The sequence below is a fragment of the Anser anser genome (assembly GCF_964211835.1).
Source record: "Anser anser genome assembly, chromosome: 6".
In the NCBI taxonomy this organism is placed as follows: Eukaryota; Metazoa; Chordata; class Aves; order Anseriformes; family Anatidae; genus Anser; species Anser anser.
Genome location: NC_139726.1, coordinates 30,379,917 through 30,401,522, shown reverse-complemented (window position 1 = coordinate 30,401,522; position 21,606 = coordinate 30,379,917). Strand labels below are relative to the sequence as shown.

The 21,606-nt window shown below is 43.6% G+C and overlaps 1 protein-coding gene across 5 annotated transcripts; it reads left to right on the top strand.

Annotated features, from left to right (window-relative positions):
• The first annotated feature begins 6,326 nt into the window (after positions 1-6,326).
• SPP2 (secreted phosphoprotein 2) lies at positions 6,327-19,392 on the top strand. Of its 5 annotated transcripts, none has more exons than XM_083842203.1 (8): positions 6,347-6,524; positions 6,626-6,750; positions 7,996-8,118; positions 10,320-10,430; positions 12,355-12,409; positions 12,799-12,888; positions 15,671-15,706; positions 19,165-19,392. In XM_083842203.1, exons 1-6 carry the CDS (start codon positions 6,416-6,418, stop codon positions 12,876-12,878), a joined length of 603 nt encoding a protein of 200 aa, XP_083698329.1. In that variant the 5' UTR covers positions 6,347-6,415; the 3' UTR covers positions 12,879-12,888; positions 15,671-15,706; positions 19,165-19,392. The 5 variants fall into 5 exon arrangements, with proteins under 5 accessions (XP_083698333.1, XP_083698329.1, XP_083698330.1 ...); XM_083842204.1 differs by having other exon boundaries at positions 19,084-19,392; XM_083842207.1 differs by lacking the exon at positions 15,671-15,706 and having other exon boundaries at positions 6,327-6,524.
• Positions 19,393-21,606: the final 2,214 nt, after the last annotated feature.

Sequence of the window (21,606 nt, the reverse complement as noted above, 5' to 3'; positions counted from 1 at the left end):
GACAGGTCAAATCTCCAGTGACTGGAAAAAAGGAAATATCACAGCTGTTTTTAAGAACCTTTCCTGTGAAGACAGGCTGAGATAGTTGGGTTTGTTTAGCCTAGAGAAGAGACAGCTACATGGAGACCTTATCACATAAGATAGGACAAGGGGCAATGGTCTCAAATTGAGAGAGGCTAGATTTAAAATAGATATTAGAAAGGTGTTTGTTGCTATTATTATTATATTTTTTTTAACCATCAGGGTAATGAGATATGGTGAAATCAAACCAAGGATTTTAAGCGGTTCCTCCAAATGTAACAGAGGAAGAAGTGTTGCAGTAACTCTGTGAACCAGGAAATGCCAGTTCTCAGCCTCATTTTGTAGTCTGGATGCAAAAGCTGTGCTGCATGATAGGATAGATTCAATTTCTATTCCCATGGTGCTCCCAAAGGAGGTGAGGTTTCAAACTTTGTCTACGTGTGCATATAAGGGGTTTGATGAAAACTACAAGAAGTTAAGATAGTGTTGAGAAGTCTCTGTCTCAGAAAAGAGTTGATTTGGTAAAGTTCCTCCTGCCTATGACCAACGGGATCTACTTGGGGTCTCCAGGTGGGCCACAGGGCACAGGTTAGTATCAGGAGTGGTCCCAGTTGTGAACCTGCTGCCTGGGCTCACAGAGTCTGAGCTTGATCTATGACCCCTCCCATGAAGGACATTGGGCTGTGTCTGGTTAAGTGGTTATTCCTTGCACAATGACAGAATTAGGACAGACTGATACCTTTGCAGGTGACCCATGGCTTTCCTGCTCAGATCTTTTCTGTTGTGGTTCAGTTCCGGAGCTTATTTGCACTATAAACCTACAATAAGAGACCTGTAAGAGGTTCAGCACTCTTCTTTGTACTATTGCTTCCTTTGTGTGAGTGTAAGTAATTACTGCTGGTTGTTTGGACTATAGAATATCTCATCTTGCTTTCATTCACTGCACACATCACACTGTATCTCTGTATCTTGCCATTTTGGCACAGGTAGCATGTGTTGCACAGGCTGCCTCTGTTGCACAGGCCTGCCCTCTGTGCACTGGCTGCCAGGGGGCTAAAAGCTCTCGTTCTCTGTTGTGGCTAACTATCTCAGAAATGGGTGGGCTGTAGCTCAGGTAAAAAGCTGGGGCTAGAGTGTATTGACAGAATCCCTTAATAAACAAGAATTCCCAGAGTTGAGGCATGCTCCTGGTGGGGAAATGAGATACATATATATTATATTTTTGAGGGGATTCATCTTTGCTGTAAGGAGAACATGACCAGCCATGGACTATCTCCTGAGGGACCTGGGGTTGGGGTATGGTGGGAAGAGCAGAGCTCTTCTCCTAGCTTTGGGCTGTTGGCTGTAAAATGTGAGCTTAGGTAGCCTGGATAAAGGAATAAGATCAGGCTGCTAATACCTCTTCTGAGAGCAGAGTATTTGGAGCCAGAGTTGATGCGCTTGCATGTCCCTCAGCAATTCACAGGGAAAGCGTGTCAGCAGATGTGCAAGACATGAATGAATTCATAAATGAATTCTTGAATGAATTCATAAAACTAATTGCTCCGAGTAATTGAGTCGTAGTTAAACAAATACACTACTTTATCTTTTCAATGGAGTGGACACGGGTGGTTGTGGCATGTCTAGTCTGGGAGAGCAGGTGTGTTGTTCTTGATGCTGGGGCAAGGGGTGATTAAGTGGTTTGGGGTTGTCACAGGGTAGCTCAGGTAGCATGGGAGGTCACAGACGTTCTTGAGTTTTGTGTCCACTCTGAAGCGTGCTTGTGCTGAGTAGGTATTGCCTGTAGGTATGGGCACACTTAAAGTGGGAGGAGTAGGGTTTTGTGTTTGGGACGTTCCTCTCGAGAGATGGGTTTGTACCTCTACCACGTGGTATATACTCACCAATGGACTGGCATGCTGTGGTGCTCTGTCCTTGTACTGTTTGTCTCAAATCTGTGCATTCAATCCATATTCTACTATTTGCACGCACTTGTTCTCTGTTGTCTCAGGTTAACAACTCCTGCAGCCAGCACCTCTGCCTCTTGATGTGAACACAGCTGTTTCTAGGAGTGTCTCAATGAGGACAAGGGCTGTCTGCAGGTGTTTGTTGTTTTTTGTTGTTTTTTTTTTTCAGTTTGTTTTGTTTGGTTGGTTTTTGTTTGTTTCTGAGAATTTCTCCTGGGCTCATTCTGTGCTGAGCTGTGCCAGAAGGAGCTCATTATGACAGGCATGCCTTTGTATGTGGCTTTCTTCAGCAGAAGAGCAAGCCTCTGGCTCTGCCAGTGCCTGTTCTACTGCCTATGGATAATCTAATGTCAGGACCAAGCACCAATTTCAGGGCCTAGAGTGGCAATAAAGATGCTGAACTTGTGGCTGAGCTTTTGGTGTTATGGCTATAGAAGGCTAAACTGGAGGTTTAAGACTCTGTTGGTGCTGCAGTGCTTGCGTAGCAGCTGAGAACTTGTGTAGAATCCTGGTTTTGTGCTCAGTTTGGGGAAGAAGCGGTCCAATTCACCTCCATCTTTTCACCCCAAATATTTTGTGCTTTGAGCTTCCATGTGTGCCCTCAGACTTTTGAATCCAAATGGCAGACTGCTGCTGTGCAGAGCATGAGACAAAACAGTGCCTGGAGTAGCGTGGCTGGCAAATTCTTGGTTTTGCTCCTCATGATTGAAGTCATTATTTAAAATATATGCTGATTTAAAGCTTGATCTCACCTCCAGTGACTTTCTCCCCAATGTCTAAAACCTGGTGTAGCTGGCCAGAGACTCCAAAGACCAGAGATGAGAATGTCAGCTTTGTTGTTTAAGGATCCTTGAAGTTTAGATTTCTGATTTTTCTGGTTATGGATCTTAACCCCTGAAGGGAATTACAAAAAATATACTACTTTTCTCAAATGAGAAAATATTGTATTTTTTTTATTAATTCAAGCTAAAAATTCATGACTCGTGTTCCTCTGAATGAGCACCTTCTCATGACTCACTGCCAGATACAACCCTTTGTGTGCTGAATTACACTGATGCTGAGGGATAGGGCTGAAATACCAGTAAAAAGAAATGCTGGTAACATGACTGAATACCAGAAGGTGCAGTGCAAGCCACTTTCAGTAAATGACAGCCTGAGACTCACAACGGAGAACATATGACACAGGTGGCTGCGCTGTACAGAAATGGCTTCTGAATTGGGAGGTGAAGTGGGAAGAGTGCCTGGTTTCACTTAGGATTTCAAATTTTACCAGGGCTTGGTTTGACCCATGGTTGCAACTAACTGTAACTAAGAATGCAAAAGGATATAAGAGCAGAATTAGCTGATGATGTGTCCCATGCATACAGTGTTTGGGAGAGGGAGAAAACCTTGAAAATTATCAGTATGGTCAGCAAAATGTTAAAAAAAAAAAAAAAAGAAGACATCTCTCTCTTTGGCTTTTCAGGTAACAGTCTTTGAGTCTGCAGGTAATATTTGTCTTGCATCAACTACAAAGTTATGCCAGTGACCCCATAAGAACTATTACTGCTGACCTAGCAGAAACAGGAAGTATAAATATTTAAAGTTTCAAAGGCTCAAAGGAATGAAGAGAGATCTCTGAGGTTCTGCTGCAGCCTATGATGTTTCCGAATAACCACCCGGTATGCATTGTTGAGGTTTTGTTTGCTGTAATGTGTGCTTTCTATTGCTTCACTCTCAAAGTCCACAGCAACAGCAGAGAAAACTGTAGGTTTAGGTTGCATTTCTCAGACCAGCATGTATGGTGCACCTCAGAAGTGCAGTGACAAAGGGGCTAGGCACTGCCTGTACACACTGAAATGTTGCCTTTAATCTTTGTAAAATTACTGTTAAGACGTCAGTTCCAGTAGTTTTCAGTGTTGACACAGAACTCTGTGGGTTCTCTGGAGCATCAGCAAATCTTGTAGAATATGAAGCTGGATGGTATAAAGTCCAGACCTATGAAATGCATCTGTTTTCATCCTTACTAGTGTAGGTGTGGGAAGCTGAGGTGTGACTATATTCATTTGTTTTCACTCTACTCTCCTGTTGACTATCAAATCTTTAAGAGTCTTGCTAGTGCTTTAGCAGAAAGCTGTATGTGGCATTGAGAAATGCAGCCAGCATGGCACAGGGTGCCATCTTATGACAGCAGGTAGAGAAATGGGAAGAACCAAGACTTGTTCTCCATCCCAGCTGCCCCAGGTGGCCAAGAGCTAGTTTCTCAAGGGACATGCAGACAGGATCCAAAGGGAGTCACAGCTGAGTCTCTGTTGGCGTCAATGAACAATGGATCAGGTCTCAAAGTCTTTGTTAGTCTGAGCAAAATCGGGAAGCCTTTTTCCTGTCTCTATCAGCTAAAGCCAATACAACAAATAGGCTTCTGCATTTGTGAGGAAGAAGTTACCCACAGAGAACTTTTAGGGAGCCTTTTGGATTTGCCAATGCCAGAGCTAGGAAAAGAAAAAAAAAAATCAACTGTTTTGAATTTATTTGGGTTTTCATCTACCTAAAGGGACATCATTTACTTTAATCTGCTAGGAAAATGTGATCAGAAATTGTTCCTCAGTGCCTGGGATGATGTTTGGACTGCGCCATTGCTGCATAATTTACATTTTTAATGAAAATGTATCTTGAAATAATTAAAGTTTCACTCACAAAGATAAATTATTCTTCTCCCAGTAGTCTGGGAACAGCTGACTTGATTACTGGGAGTGAGAGTGGTCTGAAAATAGCCATATAACAGAAGCTATTAAACTCTAATATTCTCTTTTCTTAAATGGTGCCTAACTGTTTGCTGTGTAAATTAAGTTGGGTCCAGCTCCCTCCCTCCTGCCCTGAGGTGCTTGGCTGTGAATTGTATTTGTCTCATCTGGAAGATGTCCCTGGTCAGAGCCAGGGACAAGGGGGATTCTTCTGGTGACTTCGCTTGACTTAGCTTTGCAACATCTTTGTCACTTTTGGAGTGCAAAGCCCAGGCTGAGCAGGAGCATAATTGCCTGTTCTTTCACCATTGCTAAGGATGAGACTGTTACTTTGAATAAAGATGGGGGTATCTTTCCCTTCTGATTGCAAGAATGTGGAGGTTTTTGCCATGGATGATAATCTGTAGCTATCCCTCTAGCGCAAGTTATGGATGTAGCAATGAGAAATGGCAAGGAGGCATGATATTGCCATTGCTGTGTATTGTTAGGCTATCTTAATCCTAAGGCCTAAGAACCAAAACCAACTTTATCCTCTCCTTTATAAAATCTGAGTCCCAGTGTGCTCCCATGTCTTTCCTGAGTGCTTGTCATTTGGGAAGTTCTGACAACGACTCGGTACCATATAATGTAAGTGGAACTGTAATTTGAAGGTTAATGGAGGAATTTCACACACGGGATCTTCAAAATAAATACGGTTAGACACATCTCTGCCTTGTGAAAAGACAGCAATGGGTGAACTTGTTTGAAGGCTGTAGTTTCCCTCCCCCCCTTCCCCAACTCCCATGGACAGCCTTCAGCACTTAAAACCCAGGTGCTTCTCTGAAACGTGCTGCAGATGGGGTAGTTGTGGTAGAGTCATACGATGTGTTGCCTGCATTTCGAAAGCAAGTCTAGCAAATGCTGAATGCCTTGTGCTGGAGAGGGGATAGAGAACACCTTGCCCAGGTGCAGTCTGGCTTCAGTTAGCTAAGATGCCATGTCTCCCTTGTCCCTGTAATTCTTGATGATGTTTTCAATACTGAAGTAAGGTCATCATTTTTCAAAAATCCCATTCATTTCTGCACTGGAACTGAGGCCTGAGCATCAGGAGGATCTGACAGGGGAAACCAAATGGTCACAGACTCTTACTTGTTTGGTTACCTGGGCTCAGGCTTGGCAAAGAGTCAGAGCCATGAGAGAGTCCCTCGGGCACAGCTCAACAGCAAAGACCCCAGGAGCTTACAGGGCAAATGGACCCGGGTGTCCCAAGGGTCTGCCATGGGCCTTGTGTCAGAGAGGCTCTGTTCGATGCTTTGGCCCGGTGTGTTGTGGTCTCAGACAAGTCCATGTGGGTGGATTCCCGTTCTGGTCCTGGGGAATGGGGGAGTTCCAGCTTGTAAGTGCTTTCAGTTGTGGCTGGGACACAAAGGTGCTGGTAAGGTAATCAGGAAAGTGTTGACTCATCAGCCTTAAATCAAAAACAAGTGGCTAAAAGCGAACAAAATAACTAGACTCTGCCTTTGGCTGTGGAGGCATCAGAAATCCAGTGGTTCTTTTTAATTACAGTGCTAAGGAAAAAGCACAGCAGTCCATCTCTTATCAGAGAACTACTGCTAAATGGAGAAAAGCTGACAGCAAATATTTACTCTCAGATCAATTTGGTTTAAAGTGCAATGTTTGTAGCAGAGCTTGGACACAGGAAGGTCAGGTATAGTATCAAGGCTGCATTTATATAAAGACAGGAATATGCAGTGGAAACCCTTGCTTAGAGAGGGAAAAGACCAGAGGATTTTTGAAAGGCACACTATGAGGATCTTAATTTTTGTCCTCACACTGAGCATTTTCTCATGTTCAGGTAAGTTGCTCAGAGTGCTACCATGTCGTTTTTCATACGGTTCAGGCAGGAAAATCGCGAGGTGACACTGGACTTCTAATGGATGTGCGTGTCTGTCTCAGGGTTTCCAGTGTACGATTATGAACTGCCTGTCACAGAAGAGGCTCTCAATGCATCCATCGCAAGGATCAATTCTCAGTCATGGGGGCCAAACCTGTATGGAGTTGTCAGGAGCCACGTTAGAAGTGTAAGTGTGCTGACAACTGTCCTTTACTTTAAGTACGCTTTGCTTTGTTGGAAAACCATTTTTCACCTGATCTTGGAGACCCAGATTTAGTTGGACTTTTCTAATGTTTCTTGGAAGAGGGTGGTCCGGGGGCATTATCCAAAGTTATGGCTTTAAATATTCTTTGTATGTTGGGTTTTAATTAAAAATATTTTTGGAGTTCAAATTGTCCACCTCTTGAGTAGAAGCCTTTGAGGGATGTCTTGTAAGATTTTATTCAAAAATTCATTCAGAAAAGAGCTGATGTTTTCAAATACCTCCAGCTGACAGCTTTGCTTTGGGCATAAAGCAATCTGGTTTACATCTAATTGACATCTGAGGGTCTCAGCTGAATGTCTGCACTGCTAATTAAATAGCACCAGAAACACATCCAGGATTCTTTCTCCAATCTCCATTTACATCATCTGTCTCCACACACCAAAACACCTGGTTTAAATCTACTGTACTGGAGCAGAGTTAAGGAGTTAGATCTTCCTGATTTAAAGATGGCATGCTCATGTGCTTGGACATCCTCAGAATCATTCTGTTTCTATAGATGGCATGTATCAAGTCCTCTGCAAAAGTGAATGGTGAGATAACTTCTATAGTGATCTAGTTTGGAAAAAATGTTCTTGAAAGCAATTGCTGAAAGCGCTGTGGATTTGTTGTTGTTTGCTTGATTGATTGATTGTCTTATCTTGAGCTAAAACATTGATTAGGCTGTGAGAAAGAGAAAAGAAAAACCTAGTGTGTCAACAAAAGCAACCAAGATGTAAGGCTTGTAGTGTGGCATGCACATTGCCCATTGGGGCATGCGAGCTCACAAGGAGTGTCTGTACAAGGTGCATTAATTCAACCATTTACAGTTGTGTGTTTTACTTTCCAAGTGTTGGGCTGCTGTGCTGGGCTGAAGTGCTGGACTGCTGTGGCATTGGTGGGCAGCAGCATGTAGGGCTGGTGCTATCTGTGCTCATCTGCCATTTACAGTCACAGTGCCTGCCACTGACTCCTGCAGCAGGCTGTGGGATTTTTAGTGAAACCTCTGTGAAAAGCTGTTCTGTGTTGTGTTTACCAAATCTGCCTAAGAGAGGAACTCCTGAGCACATGCAAATTTTGTCACACACTGTAATCTGCTCTAAATTAGATGCTGACCCATTATGCCCTTATATCCAGCTTATGCTTGACAAAGAGGTGAGGCACTAGTTGTCTTGACCTTTCTTTTACCAGGTTGATATGTGGAACAGCAATGATTATAGACTAGAGCTGCAGCTCAGTATTCGTGAAACCGTGTGCACGAAAGCTTCAGGAAGAGACCCGTTCACATGTGACTTCAAAATAGGGCCCTTTGTGGTAAGTGCATCTGGTGCGAATGAGAAACTTTCCTCAGTGCAGGATGTTCTCAGAACATGTTGAAACACTCCTAGTGCTGAAGAGTGGTTGGCCCTCTGAAAACAAAAACAAACACAAATACAACCTGCCGAACAGAGGGGGTATCACGTGGGAAGGGGCAGTGTTGGGAAATCTTCCTGGCCAGTGGGGAATACAGGAGCTGCTCTGAGCTGAAAAGAGAGCATGTGTGCCTTGGAGCAGTGTGTAGTGAAAGTGTCTCTGCTTTGGGACCAAATCCTTCTTTTCCAAGTTAAGGGGTGGAAAAACTGATGTTTGACCTGCTTCTGTCTATCACACATCTAGGTAAGAAGTCAGGAAAGCAGGAGACAAGAACAGAGCTGGCTATCTGTACAGGATGATGTGGGGCATCCTCACAGACACAGCTTTGTGCTGCAGTAAGTAGTAAGGCCAGGACTTGTATGTGAGGTGAAGATGATGTGTTGACTGCACGGTAGGAATGAGGAAGGATTTTGGCAGCCTTACCTCCCTGCTCTTGGAGCTAGGGTTTCCAGGAAGTCTAAGGGGAAAGCAACGTTATCAGTATTTTTACAGCAGAGGTGATATATCCAAGAAGGAAGAGCTCTGCTGATTTTCAGCCCTGAGTGCCAAGGGGTGGCTGAAGCCTAAATTCAGACCAAATGCTTTTTCTCTACTAGGCCTTGATAGTAAGTGTATTCATTTATGAACGTAGTGTGAATTTTGTATAGCTTTCAAAAGAAAACAGAACTCACTTGGCAATCCATTGTCCCCACTTAAGTGTCCTTGAAGTCAACAGATGCTTTACTGTTGGCTTTGAGTGCTCTTTGATGAGGCTATGAAAGTACCATGTAAAGGCTTAGTTTCCTACCTAGTGCTGATTCCCACCTTGTGCCAATAGTGCTATTTTTTTAAATTTATTTTTACTTTATTTTTAGTTTTCATCTCTCTTTTCAGCCTGAAATAAAGGCAGATCAGACTTTTGATATAGCTCCTGCTGGACTCTGATTCTTAGATGACCAGCTTTGGTGTAAGTGCATCGTTTCTGAATCTGTGCTCAGATGTTTTTGACAAAATATGGCTTCCATTGCCAGCTTCTGAGTGGTTGTGTGCTAACTGCTAGCACAAATCCCACAAAATATGTGGGGTAGCTCTTGTGTCCCTGTGCCTAATATTGCTATACTACGTACAGTATTAGACTCCTAGAGAGACTAAGTATAGTTCTTTTGCTCTTCTGAGTTCTTCTGGTCTCATTTTCCCCTGCGACTGCCAAGTTTGTCCTTCCCTGGCACAGAGTTTAGGGAAGAGGAGGGATTCTGGGAAGGCACTGGAACAGATGGTGCAAAGCCTTTTCTAGTAGATAGTGAGTCGTGCTACTACCTCAGGAGGTAGTTTATGTCCTATAGAGAGGCAAAGGTCTCTTTGGGTATCACTGCTCTTGAGCTAAGCAGCTTGTGTGTGTGTAGTTGGGACAACACAAAACTGATGAAAGTTGCTAAGTTTTCTTTCAAATCACAAGAGCTGGCTGCTGTGAAGTAAGACCCCATTCCACAGGTCATCCCAATCAGAGGGTGTCTAATTAGATCGACCTGATTTTTTGAGTGAACGTATAGATTCATCTTGATGTGTGTACTGAATATATTAATTACAGATTGAGTGTAAAGAGAGAAATCTCCACCTTAGTCTCAACAGTTTGGCGGTTGAGAAGACACATCCCATTTCTCTTCTTGTTGGTGCAATATAGAATGAAAGGTAATGTGAGGATGTCTGTTTTCCAAACTTGGGTGCAGGCTCTGCTGGAGCTTCTGTCAAATCATGGAGACGACTTCTTTAAAGGTAGCCCAACCTCTAGAGCTGGAGCTGCCATCACCATATCCCTGAATAACTCTCCTGTCTGTGATTTGCGATGCTTTTTTGGCTACCACTAGCAGATTCAAGGCTTCGTACAGCTAGCATGCAATTGTGGAGCAATAACTCGTGTGCAGTCATATGCCACTAGAATATAATGGCCTGGCTGCAGGCTGCTCCAAATATTTGTGAGGTGTAGAGTCTTCCTTGAGTTTTGTCCTTTTGGAATTTGATTAATAACTCCCTGTAAAGATTTCCTCCCCCAGGTGAAAATCCCATGAGATAGTTTGCACTGTAGCTTTGCTCCACCAGAGGTGCTCTATTTTTATCTGTTGCAGCGAACTGCTTTCTGCAGAAGTGTTGTGGAAGTCTCCGGTGAGCTGATTGGGAATGTCACTGTGCAGTGCCATCAGGGCACATCCAGCTCTGAATCAATGAGCAGCGAGGAGGTAAGGAACAGGAAGACTGTTTTTTTGCTGCTTGCAGGGCGTAAAGTTCTGCTCATTCTCTTTCAAGGGGAGGCCAGGTATGTAAGTGTAGTGTGAAGGTAGGGTTTACACCGGGCTTTGACCCTCTGAAACTCTGAATGGCAATTCAGGGGTTTTTATGTATCATCTCACTTCACAGTGTTCCCATGTTGTTAGTGAAGAAACTGAGGCATAAGGGGACATGGATTTTGCCCATGATTCATCACATCACTATGTCCCACTTCCTCCACCCTAAATGCAACAGTCACTGAAGTCTGCAGTGTTTTTTCTGCGCACGGCCATGTTGCCAGAGGCCTCTCCATCCCAATGGTGGCACATGGGATGGTGTTCTTTTTCTGTCCTTACTCAGACTTCTAATAACCTCCTTGTTTTGTGCTTTCTGTGCTGTGAAAGCTCCTGACATCTATTTAGGGGCAGTTGGAGGTTTTCATCAGGAAACCGTATGTGATTTGAAATCCAGCTGTCTCCTATAATGCTTCACCTTCCATCATATGAGAGGTTTGACCTTGCTTGATGGATGCCTGGGGAGAGTGTGAATCTCTGTGACAGTCTGGCACATCCACCAAATCTGACACTTGTTCTCCACTGAAATATAGCATGTCTGTGCCTGGAGAACAGTGATTGGCACATCTTAGAGACAGAAACAAATATCAATGATCCTGGCTCTGTTATCACATCCCTCAGCTGAGCATGTAATCATAGGATAGGTGAAGAGGGTTCGCTCTACTGAGATTTGTTCCATTCATCTTTATTTTTAAGCACTAATTTGGCTTTTAAGGTGTGATTAAATGCTGACCCAACCTGTGAATTCCTGCTAGCTCTTTTCAGACAATGCCACTTTTCCATGAACCAACACTTGAAATTGGATGCCTGCACTTACAACTCATATCTGCAGTGGGTATTGTGCTTGAGAATTATGTTCAGGGAATGAAACTAGTTTCACAAGCAAGGTGCCAGAGGATATGGACAGCTTTTATTTTTGGAAGCTTCAAGTACCAAAGGATTCTGTGTTGTGTTCTCTTGATTTGAATTGCCAAATGTTGTTCAGAACCTCTACTCAGAGTAAGCTAGTGAATACACCATAGGAATTCTTGATTTGCAGAGCAAAAAGACTGTATGTGAAGTACTGGAATATGTAAGGTAGTCTTGGATGTTCAGTCTGTCCTCTGTGGGTTAAGCATAACTCTTGTTTAATTGGGCACTGAGTATAAACACTTGCTTTTACAAGCAGAGTTCTTCCTTTAACCATCTCTTAAAATTCTGTTCTGCTGCCAATATTCATGCTGGGGAATACATTTCCTGCAAAGTTAGTATGGAATAAATGCTAAAGAGAATTACTGCACATCAAAAAGAAAGCATTTCTGCAGAGGGCTGCAGCCCGTGCTCTGAAGGTTGTAAATCAGTTCAAGGGATCTCAGCTTGGCTCTCTGCAAATGGTGTTAGTGTAGCACCTGTAGTGCCATGGGTATTTGGATAGGAGAGGAATTGTGATTGTTTGAGGCTGGGATCATATTAGTGGGACAGGAACCTACAAAAGAAGATTATAGACAGCCTTTAAAAGAGTAATTTGGGATAAATAAGTCAAAGCCATGTGTGAGTGCAACAAACTAATTCAGCTTTCCAAGTTCTGCTTTCTTGTCTGCACCTGCACTACAGTAAAGTCAGGTAAAGTATTATGTACCAAAGATGTTGACCTGAGAGCCTGCCCTGCACAAGACTTCCATAGCAGTATAACTGCTTTGCAATAGTATCAGCAGTAACCTCATTTTCAGAGAAATTAATGATGAAGTCTGGAATTACTTCAGTGATCACATAGTACCCGAAGAAATGAAGGTGAGTCTGACTTCTTGACTGAGCTTTTAAAATAAATTTATTTGATTTGTAGATGATGTTTATGCAGATAATGAACCGTGGCAAGTGGGGCGGCAGTCGCAGAGAAGGTAAGCCATTTCTGCCATGCTGGACATTCCTGGCACACGTTGGTTTGCCTTTTGGATCATTTGATTGGCCATCTGAAGGTCATCCAATGGAGGGAGAAGAAAATATTGAAGACCAGCAGTTTGCTCAAATCACATCCATCTTCTTTTTGCTGTGTAGGGGTTTTCTCAGTGAGAACGCAGCGAGGGCATTAGGCTGCAAAATAGGGTAATTCTGTGGCTTATAAACACTATGAAGTCCTTTTCTGATTTGTCAGATCTGTGCTCTCATAACCTGCACTTGTGTGCATCGAGGTTCTTATAAAATTGTGCAGAATGAGTGCATGTAACACACGTCTGACAGCATGTAACACCCATTTATGTCTCCATGTTCTTTGTATATTTTTCTGAAGCCTTCTCTTCAAGAGGAAGAGGCAGCATCCATGGAGACTGGCATAAACCCAACCGTTTCAGCTCTGGCAAGATCGAATAATACAGTTTAGGTGAGTACAGTTCAAGCGTAGCTTCTATGCACACTAGGTTTGCAGGTTTCGGACCAGAGTGGTAAAGTGGCTGCTCAGGATAAAGGACCTCTTTGGGAAGGTGCTTCTTGGATGCAAGCATCTTAAAATCCATAGTACCCTAGGCATATATGGGACTTGCTTATGGGGAAATGCAGTGATGCAAATAGTACAGTGTTGCTTAAATGTGAGGCAAAACATGCAGTTCCTACAGCTCAAAGGACGAATCCAGGAAGCACTTTCATAAATTGCCTGATTCTGCCTGGAAAGCAAGAGTTACTCAACTGTATGGTGCAATTAACTGGTGCAAAAAGCTAAGGGATTATAATTCTGATCCCTCAAATTCTCCCTTTTATACAGTTCTGAGAGTGGTTATAAAGAGGCATTTTATTCAATGAGACTGGGTTAAATGTGCAGGAGCTTCGGGTTTGTAGTCTTTGTGGATTAAGATCCATTGAGGTCTGAAGTGCCTGTTTAGGGAATGAAAGCTGTTAGTGCCATGGCGTTCTTGTGGGAGTTACCCTATTCCATGTCATCAAAAGCACCCAGAGGTCTGAATACCCTCACTGGTCTCACAGGCAGGAGCTGTATTTTGGGGTGGCCATCCCTCATGCCTCTGTGAGGGCTCACAGGGCAGGGCTCTGACCAGTTGTTGAGGCAGCAGATGGTTTTGTTTTTCTCTTGTAGCTGCACCTGGCTGTTGCTCACTCTCCTCTAGCAAACCCCAGCGTTCTGGCGTGCAGGTAGCCTGAACGCTGTGCAACAAAGTCAATCTGCTGTCCTGAATTTGGTGTGGGGCTCAAGCCTTCAGTTATTATGGTGTCTTTTTGTCTCTGCCTGTCTTGACTGGCAGAGCCATGTTTCATGTGGATGCTTTGTCCTTTTCCCAAGCTGGTTGCCCTTAGCAGGGGTGCATCACTTGACCATGGGACCTGGAGTGTGTCCTGTCTGTGTACTCACAGGGACACAGATGAGTTTTTAGAGACCTGTACTGTGGGCTCCAGCAAGTCACCTGCCACCTTCTTGCCAGTGCTATCCTCCAGCCCACAGCTTGTTCTATCTATTTATGCTTTCCGGAATGGCCACGTCTTTGTGCTGAATCTAATGCAAGAGGCCACGTGGTTCAGCAAACAAGAAATAAATGAAGCAGTAAGGTATCTGAGAGAACAAAGAAGCTTGTCCAGGGCAGGTGTTTGTTGCAGGGAAGCTGTGAAGGAGATGTTTGGAGCTCAGTTAAAGGGAATGATAGTGAAAGGCACTCACGATTCCCTGGAGCTGGCAAAGCCTGTCCTACTGAACTACTTAGCACTATGTCTGTGTGATTAAAAAGGCTTCACACGCTTGCATGGGTACATATTGTTAGCAGGCCTTCCTCCCTGCAGAGGGACAGAACTGAATGCTGTATGTGTGTGGAGCTCAGTTCAGGCCCATTGCATTTGCAACAAGAAAGTTTTAGATGTTATTTAGCAGTGATGACTCACCAAAAACTAACACATGTTACTCATAAACATATCTGTGGCAAATCTGTATGTGCTGAAGGAGACATGCCCCTATTCTCATAGAAAACAGACTTGAAAGGAAAATGCAGTCATTCTGCTAGGTCAGGTCTTCCTATAAATGCTTTCATTAAATCCATATGTTAGTTTAGTTTATCCATGAGCCAGTAAAGGTGAGTGATATGCTGTTCTTGTTCCTCTTATAGGACTCTCTAACTTTTCTAAATGCCTTTGAACGTCCCTAGCATATGCAGTGGCAGTATGGTGTGCATTCTGTGTCCTTCTGGGTAGCTTTAATCCAAGGAGACAGTGTGGAAAGACTGAGGCTTACTGAAGTGTAGCATAAAATTGACTTTCTGTTCCAGAGAACCGAGGGACAAATTTTGTGAACATGCCTATCATTGGCTTCTGAGAACCAAACAATCTCAGTCTGGCTGGATGAATTTGAGTCATACCTTCCTAAGCTAATCTTGCAGAAAAGTTGTTGGGAAGGTGGTCTGTGTTCTCAAAATGGGCTGACATCCTTTTCTTTGCATTTGGAAAATGCCAGCTGTCTTAAATTAATTCTTTGTCACTCAAGAGGAGCCATTCCCATTAAGCAGTAATCACAAATATTTTTGTTCCTGGACCTAATGCCTAACGAATCTCTAAATCAGAAGCAAGTTGTGAAACCATCTTGAAAGCGACCATGAAACAAATGGGCATAAATTGATGGTTCTTGAAACCCTGTGGAGCTCCAGTTTTAATACTTTCTGTTAATACTTCTGTTCTAACCTGAAGATAGGCTGCCAGTGTCAGTTGGGGAGCTGTGTTTCATGCCAGAGTCCTAGTTGTTTGGCCCAACAACAGTTCAGAGGCATATACTTAAGCAGTTTTGAAGATCTCCTAGTTTTCTTTATTTTTATAATAAAAAGCTGCAAAGTCTGGAGCTGTGCTTATTTCTCTATTACATGTGTACCTAGAATTAGAGGGTTTTATCTGTGGGTTAAATTTGGAGCCACTTGTACCCAAATTATTCAGTGTGCTTCAGGATAAGGAGGGTCATTCATGACTTTTTTTTTCCTCCTGTGTTTTGGCAACTGTGTGATCATGGCTGGCATTATTACAAGCCCTTCTGTGATGAAGGTATTTGCTGGGTTGTGGGAAATATATGCTGTGTTTTGCAATGGCAGTAGCTCAGCTGACATATTCTCTCAGCTGAGCATATTTAGGAGGAGGCTGGGGAAACAGCAATTTAATAATAGAAGACTTTTATCTTTTATTCAAAGGACCTGTTGTTGACAGGAGAAGCTAGACAAGTTCAGGTAACAAATGTGATTTTTTTTATTATTATTTTTTACGCAACAGAATATGTAGCTGCTGCAAAAATTACGAAGGCGAGTTGTTGAAAGAATTTTTCATGCTGAATTTTTCATTTTATGAACTAGCTCTTCTCTTCTTTTTGGCAACAGGAATTATTTCAGTAGAATCCTGTGCCTGAATCCTTCCCGAGTCTATGCAGAAAGCTAGGCTAAATGATCTCATTGGTGCTTTCTCTCTCTCTCTCTCTCTCTCTTTTAATTAGAATGTGCTAAATATTCAAGAGGAAGAAATCAATGCAATTGTTATATAAAGAACTCTTTCAGGTCTGTAGTCTTCAGACCCACTGGTCTGCTGATGCCTGCCAGAGTTATCAAGTTGCATATGAAAGAACCACATCAATGACTAATGAGCTTACTTCATTGACAAGTGCTAATCAGATTTTCTGGATTTATTTCCTGGTGCATCTCCGGAACTGGGGAGATTGTGAATATTACATGTCCTAGCTGTGGACTGGCCTTTCCAACAGACAACTCAGGCACATGAGCAGGGGAGAGCAGGAGAGCCAGCTGCTGTACAGACAGCTGATCGCTGGTTAAGAACCTTAGCCTGCAACAAGTGTTAAGGTCCTTAGTTAGCCTGGCTGCAAGGTATGTGCAGAGCCTGTCGAAGCTGTGTCAGTTGCCACAGTGTCAGCAAATGGCATGTTAGTAATGCAGTCTGTCCCCTGTTGATAGCCTGCTCTGAAAGGAGGCTGTTTTGCACATCCTGTGGTGAAAGGCTTTTTGAGTGTGCAGGGGTGTGTGGAATTCCAGTTTCCATTGAGCTGGAATCCGCTTAATGGTGTTTGCAGCTCTGAATCACAAAGAGGAGCCTAAAAAATGGCTTAACTCACCTAATACCTTGAACTCCAGAAAGAAAAGGGCCCCAGCACTCTGCTCTTCCAAAATCAACCACCTAAGGCAGTTGCCTTTAGTGCAGGGTGGAGTCTGACCTATGACTTAAGTCTGGGGTCACCAGCAGTGCTTCATTTCTGCAAACAGGAAAATAAAGAAGACAGCTCTTGTTTTTGCTTGCAATATATGTATAGGTTGTAAAGACTGATTTTTTTTCTCTTGCTGTCATTAATCACACAGGGAAAGTGTTAGTTTTGTTTTTAATAGATAATCAGATTCCTTCTGTGTAAAGCCAAAGGGCTGTGATTTCCTCCTTGCATTTTCTGTATTTCCATAAAATGACCTTCTGGCTGAATTCTCACCTGGAATAGCTTGCTGCTGGCTGGGATGTGATGATGGCAGTTGTTACTAGCTGATTAGCAGCCTTGCAGAAGCTGAAGTCAATAGATCGTTATCCTGACTTTTTTTTTTCTAATGGAAGAATAACTGGTAATGTTGGGCCTCTTCTGCTCGTACCCAAGAAATCCAGGATCCAAGCTTCCAAGTGGACTTGAATGCTCATTTATCCTTCATCCAGAAAAGTAATAGTAGGGCAGCGTGCATAACCCTCCTGGGGCATAGAAAGAAGAGCTTTTATCCCCAGTGTTCTCAGTAAGAAGCTGCCTGATTTATTTTTATTTTTATTGTCGTGGCTTGTATTAGACTTTTTTGTGTCTTTTTCCTCTCCGTTCATCCACCCCAGTTTATCTAGTTCCCAGAAAGCAGCCTGTTGCTTTCTGGGGAAAAAAGTGACGCATCAGAAGGAAGGAACATTCCTGCAGAATGGGATCTGCTGCGTAATGCATGAGCTCCACATCCAGATCAGCTCTGAGTGAGAGCTAGAGCAATTTACCTCTTTAGTAACAAGGAGGAAATGACAGGGTACCATTGTATTCCTCTTGCCTTGGAGTCTGTCTGTGATAGCTAGGCCATCAGAGTCGCCTGGCATTCGTGACATGCTATAGCAGAGAAGAAGCATGCCCTCGTGTGTTCGGAGGTGAAGGACTGAAACTGATACAGATCTGGGCAAGACCTTTTCTGATGCTTAGGTCAGATCACAGTGCAGGGACGAAGCAGACATCTAACAGCAGAAAGAATCGCTGCGACAATCTATTGTTGCTGTTCTAAGTGGCAGTGATTTTTGTCTTGCCCTTTGCTCACCTCCTTTAGATCTGTTTTCAAGGATTAGACCCACAGCTGCACTGCGGAAATTGTTCCTGCTTCTGGAGAATGCAGAGCTTGGAGGATTCCTTAGACTTTACAGTGTCTTTAAGGCCCGATTGCAAGTCCGTTAACTTTATTGCTAAAGAAAACCAAGAGGACTTCAGTGGAGGAACAAAAAGGGCCCTCACCTGTCTGCTAGCCTTGTGCAATACTGCATTTTGCAAGCACTGGAAATGAGCTTGTCAAAGAATTTGGCAAGCTGGAAAAGCCCTCTGGAAGTCCAACTTCTGCTCAGGGCAGAGCCAGTTACATCTGGCTGTGTAGCTGAGGTTTGAATATCCCAGGATATAGATCCCTCCTCCTCTCTGGGCTCCTGGTTCAGTGCTGGAGCACTCTTGGGGGAAGATCTTTCTTATACTGAGCTGGAATTTCCCATGTTCCGACTTGTTCCTGTTTCCTCTCATCCTACCTAAGCGCACCCCTGAGAAGAGCCTGTCCTTCTCTAAACCCTCCCACCAGGTAGCAGACAGCACTAAGGTCTTTCTTCTTGCAGCTTCATCTTCAGGCTGAGCAAACCCAGCTCAGCTCCATGTCCTATGCTCCAGACTTCAAATCATCTTGGTTCCCTATCTCTACCTGGGTCCTGCCCCAGCCCTGCTCCTGGACAAGTCACTCTCAGGGCGTTGCTGCGATTGTCGTTACCACCTGTGGACATTCATTTCTGGCACAAATCCATCCCTAAAATTTTACAAACAAAACTGATTACAGAGAATTTTCACATTGCCATGGTGACAAACTTGATGAAAATACAGTGTAGGCTACAGACTGCTGTAGAGGCAGTCATGTGTTCTCCTGAAAAACTGATCTCAAATTTGTGCATGTTGTAGCTCTTAATTCAACTGCATTTCTCAGGAGACCATATATCTGCTTATCACCTCTGCTTCAGAGACTCGCCAGTATGAGCTGGTTTATACTGTATAAGCAATATATTGCTTATTTCACTGTCTTTACTTTTTTCTAGCAGTTTGGTTTTTGCTTTTTTCCCCCCACTAATTAGCAATTAACATGATACTTTTGCACATGTGGTGTTTTGCATATGCAGATTTCTCTGTACAGATTCCTCGTGATATGGTTCTGATGCCACAGAAATTAATAAGCAATTCTGTGAAGTTAAATATATTTTTCTTGGGCTGGGTACATTTGCTTAGTTCTGTTAAGTATGAGACAAACTACGAGCTATGACATTTTTTCCCCCCCTCCTCTTTTTTTTTTTTTTGAAGTAGATTGGAGAATATGATGAACCAAGACTCAAAGATCCAGCATCTGAAGAACAAAGCTGATGCAAATTTCCTTTTCTTTTTCAGGAAAATCTATTCTGTAATGAAGTGAGTCTTTCCTTACAATCACTTTCTGCTATAAAGTCAAATGGTCGTTGGATGAGTTCGTAAGATGCTATATGGGTGCACCGGTCAGTCGATAGCATTCTGATGTGTTACAGCTCAGTGGGAGGACAGTCTCAGACACCTCACGTAACTGTGTCTAGTACATGTTCTATCATCTCATAACAATGCTATTAAAGGATCACTGTTCCATCTTTGTGTTCTGCATCGCCGGTTGCTTGTAATTTTCTGTAATGCTTGTAGCTAATTATCAATTCATTCATACTAATAAAGGCACTTAATTCCTTTTTCTCCAGGGTGCAACAGCTGTGGACAAGCTGTCCTGCCATAACTCCAAAGGCATGAGTTTTAGTCCATCAGGCATCTAGCTTTAATGGCTAGATATAGCCCAAATAGCTTTGTCTTTTCTGGGTTTGTTTGTGTTTTCTTTGTGTGTGATGTGTGTGTTTTGGTTTGGTTGCTGACCTACCACGTCCCACTACCAAGCCATATCCCTCAGTGCCACATCCACACCTCTCTTAAACACCTCCAGGGATGGGGACTTCACCCTGGGCAGCCTTTTCTGATGCCTGAGCTCCCTCTCCATGAAGAAATTCTTCCTGGCGTGTAACCCAAACCTCCCCTGGCACTGCAGGTACACTCTGCTTCCCACAATCAAGCTCCCTAAGCCACCAACATAGACCACTGAGCTAAGCTTGTGTTTAAAATGCTCCTTTATGTCAGAGTCCTGTGACTCTGTTCCTTTTTATAATTACAGGCCTTGTCAGGGCTTAACGCTTTTGAATTGCCTGGTATAAGCATAGGGTTGATTAGGCCATTTGTTCTGATAGCTTGAAAGATGCAATTAATTGGAGGCAGGCCTCTGGAGATCCAGCTAGGTGTTTTCTGCAATGCTCGTACTGGCTCTGTGCAAATCTGGATCAGAATAATAGGTGAATTTTCTGAGACGGCAACAATCATATATGTCTTCCCATCAGGCAAAGGCATGGGTGGGTAGAAGAACTTCCTGAGCTGTTCTTCTAAGTCAGAGCTGTTCTTTGTTGCCTGGAAGGGATGGGTGGATTAACACATGAGCCAGCTTCAGCTGTGCTTGTATTTTTCCCTATTTCACTCTTATTTTTCACTGCTCCCAACAGACAGTTTTCCGGGCCTAAAAACGATCTCTGTATTTTGCTGCCTGAGAGCAGTGGCAGGCCAATGCATTGGGGACGAGGAAGGGAGTGTGGTTGCTACAAAATCCTTATGTCATGGCACTGTATGTCTGGGCTAAGAGACAGAAGAGACCACAGGGTTTGACAGTGGGTCTTTTGAGACGTGGTGTAGAAAACTTGTCTTTGAGCTAAGGGCGGGCTAGTGGATGCCAGAATGATGAACAGAGCCTGACCATTGCTCTTTAAGGTACAGTGTGTTTGGAGAAATAACCATCTGTAAGCAAACAAGGGGAGCACCAATTTCCTTCAGGAAGCTACCTTCAGCATCATTATCTGCCCTCAGAGGACAGAAGGTCAGTGGCAGGGATCTGTCCATCACTCATGGGAAACACTGCCGGTACATCGTTACTAGCAGTGTGTGAGCTTAGGGCATTTAGTTTATTATCTACACACAGTTACTGTCTGAGCCAAAAACTCTTCACAGTGAGGCAGGGTTGCCTCTGACCTCCAGATATGACCTTTTTGCTAAATGAGTGGAAAAGGTCTTCTGGTCTCTTAGCATTGATAACATGGACGTCCTATGAGCAAAAACGTCTCAGAAGGCAGGACATAGCAGCCAGGTCCCTTGGGAACGGGGGCAAGACCTGCAGGCGAGCAATACGGGCTGTCACATCTTCTGCTGCCTGATGTAATAACAGCAACGAAAGACCAGCCCTCTCCAGCATACGAGGGCCACGTATACGCTACATGCACTTCTCTGCAGCGTTTGCAAAGTGAATGGTTTGATGCTTTTTTCCCCAACAAAATGGATTACGGGTACTTCAACGTCCCTGCTCTATGTATGGAAATACCTTCACATCGAGGAGCTGATGTGACATCTGCTGTGCAGATGTTTCTCTGGGGCTGCGGAGTAATTTTTTGTCTGCATTACTGAAGTCTTTCGTGGTCTCAGATCACTGGCTCAAGCACTTGTTACTCCAACACACTAATGATAGTTGCTATGGGTGTTTCCTTCCAAGTCCCATGTCTGAGAGTCTGGTCTGGAATACCATAACCATGTCCAAGAGCAAATATCTCCTCAGTGGGACTGAGGCATGAAATCATACTGGGGTCCTGGTTCTGTTCGTATTCAGTCCCATCCTCACTGCTGTCAGCTCCTCGCCTCCAAGTGCGCTGACAGACTCCAAAGATGCCTACTTCGGAGGGAGACAGCTTAAATGGAGAAGTTTATCGTCGAGCCCTTTTTGCACTCCCG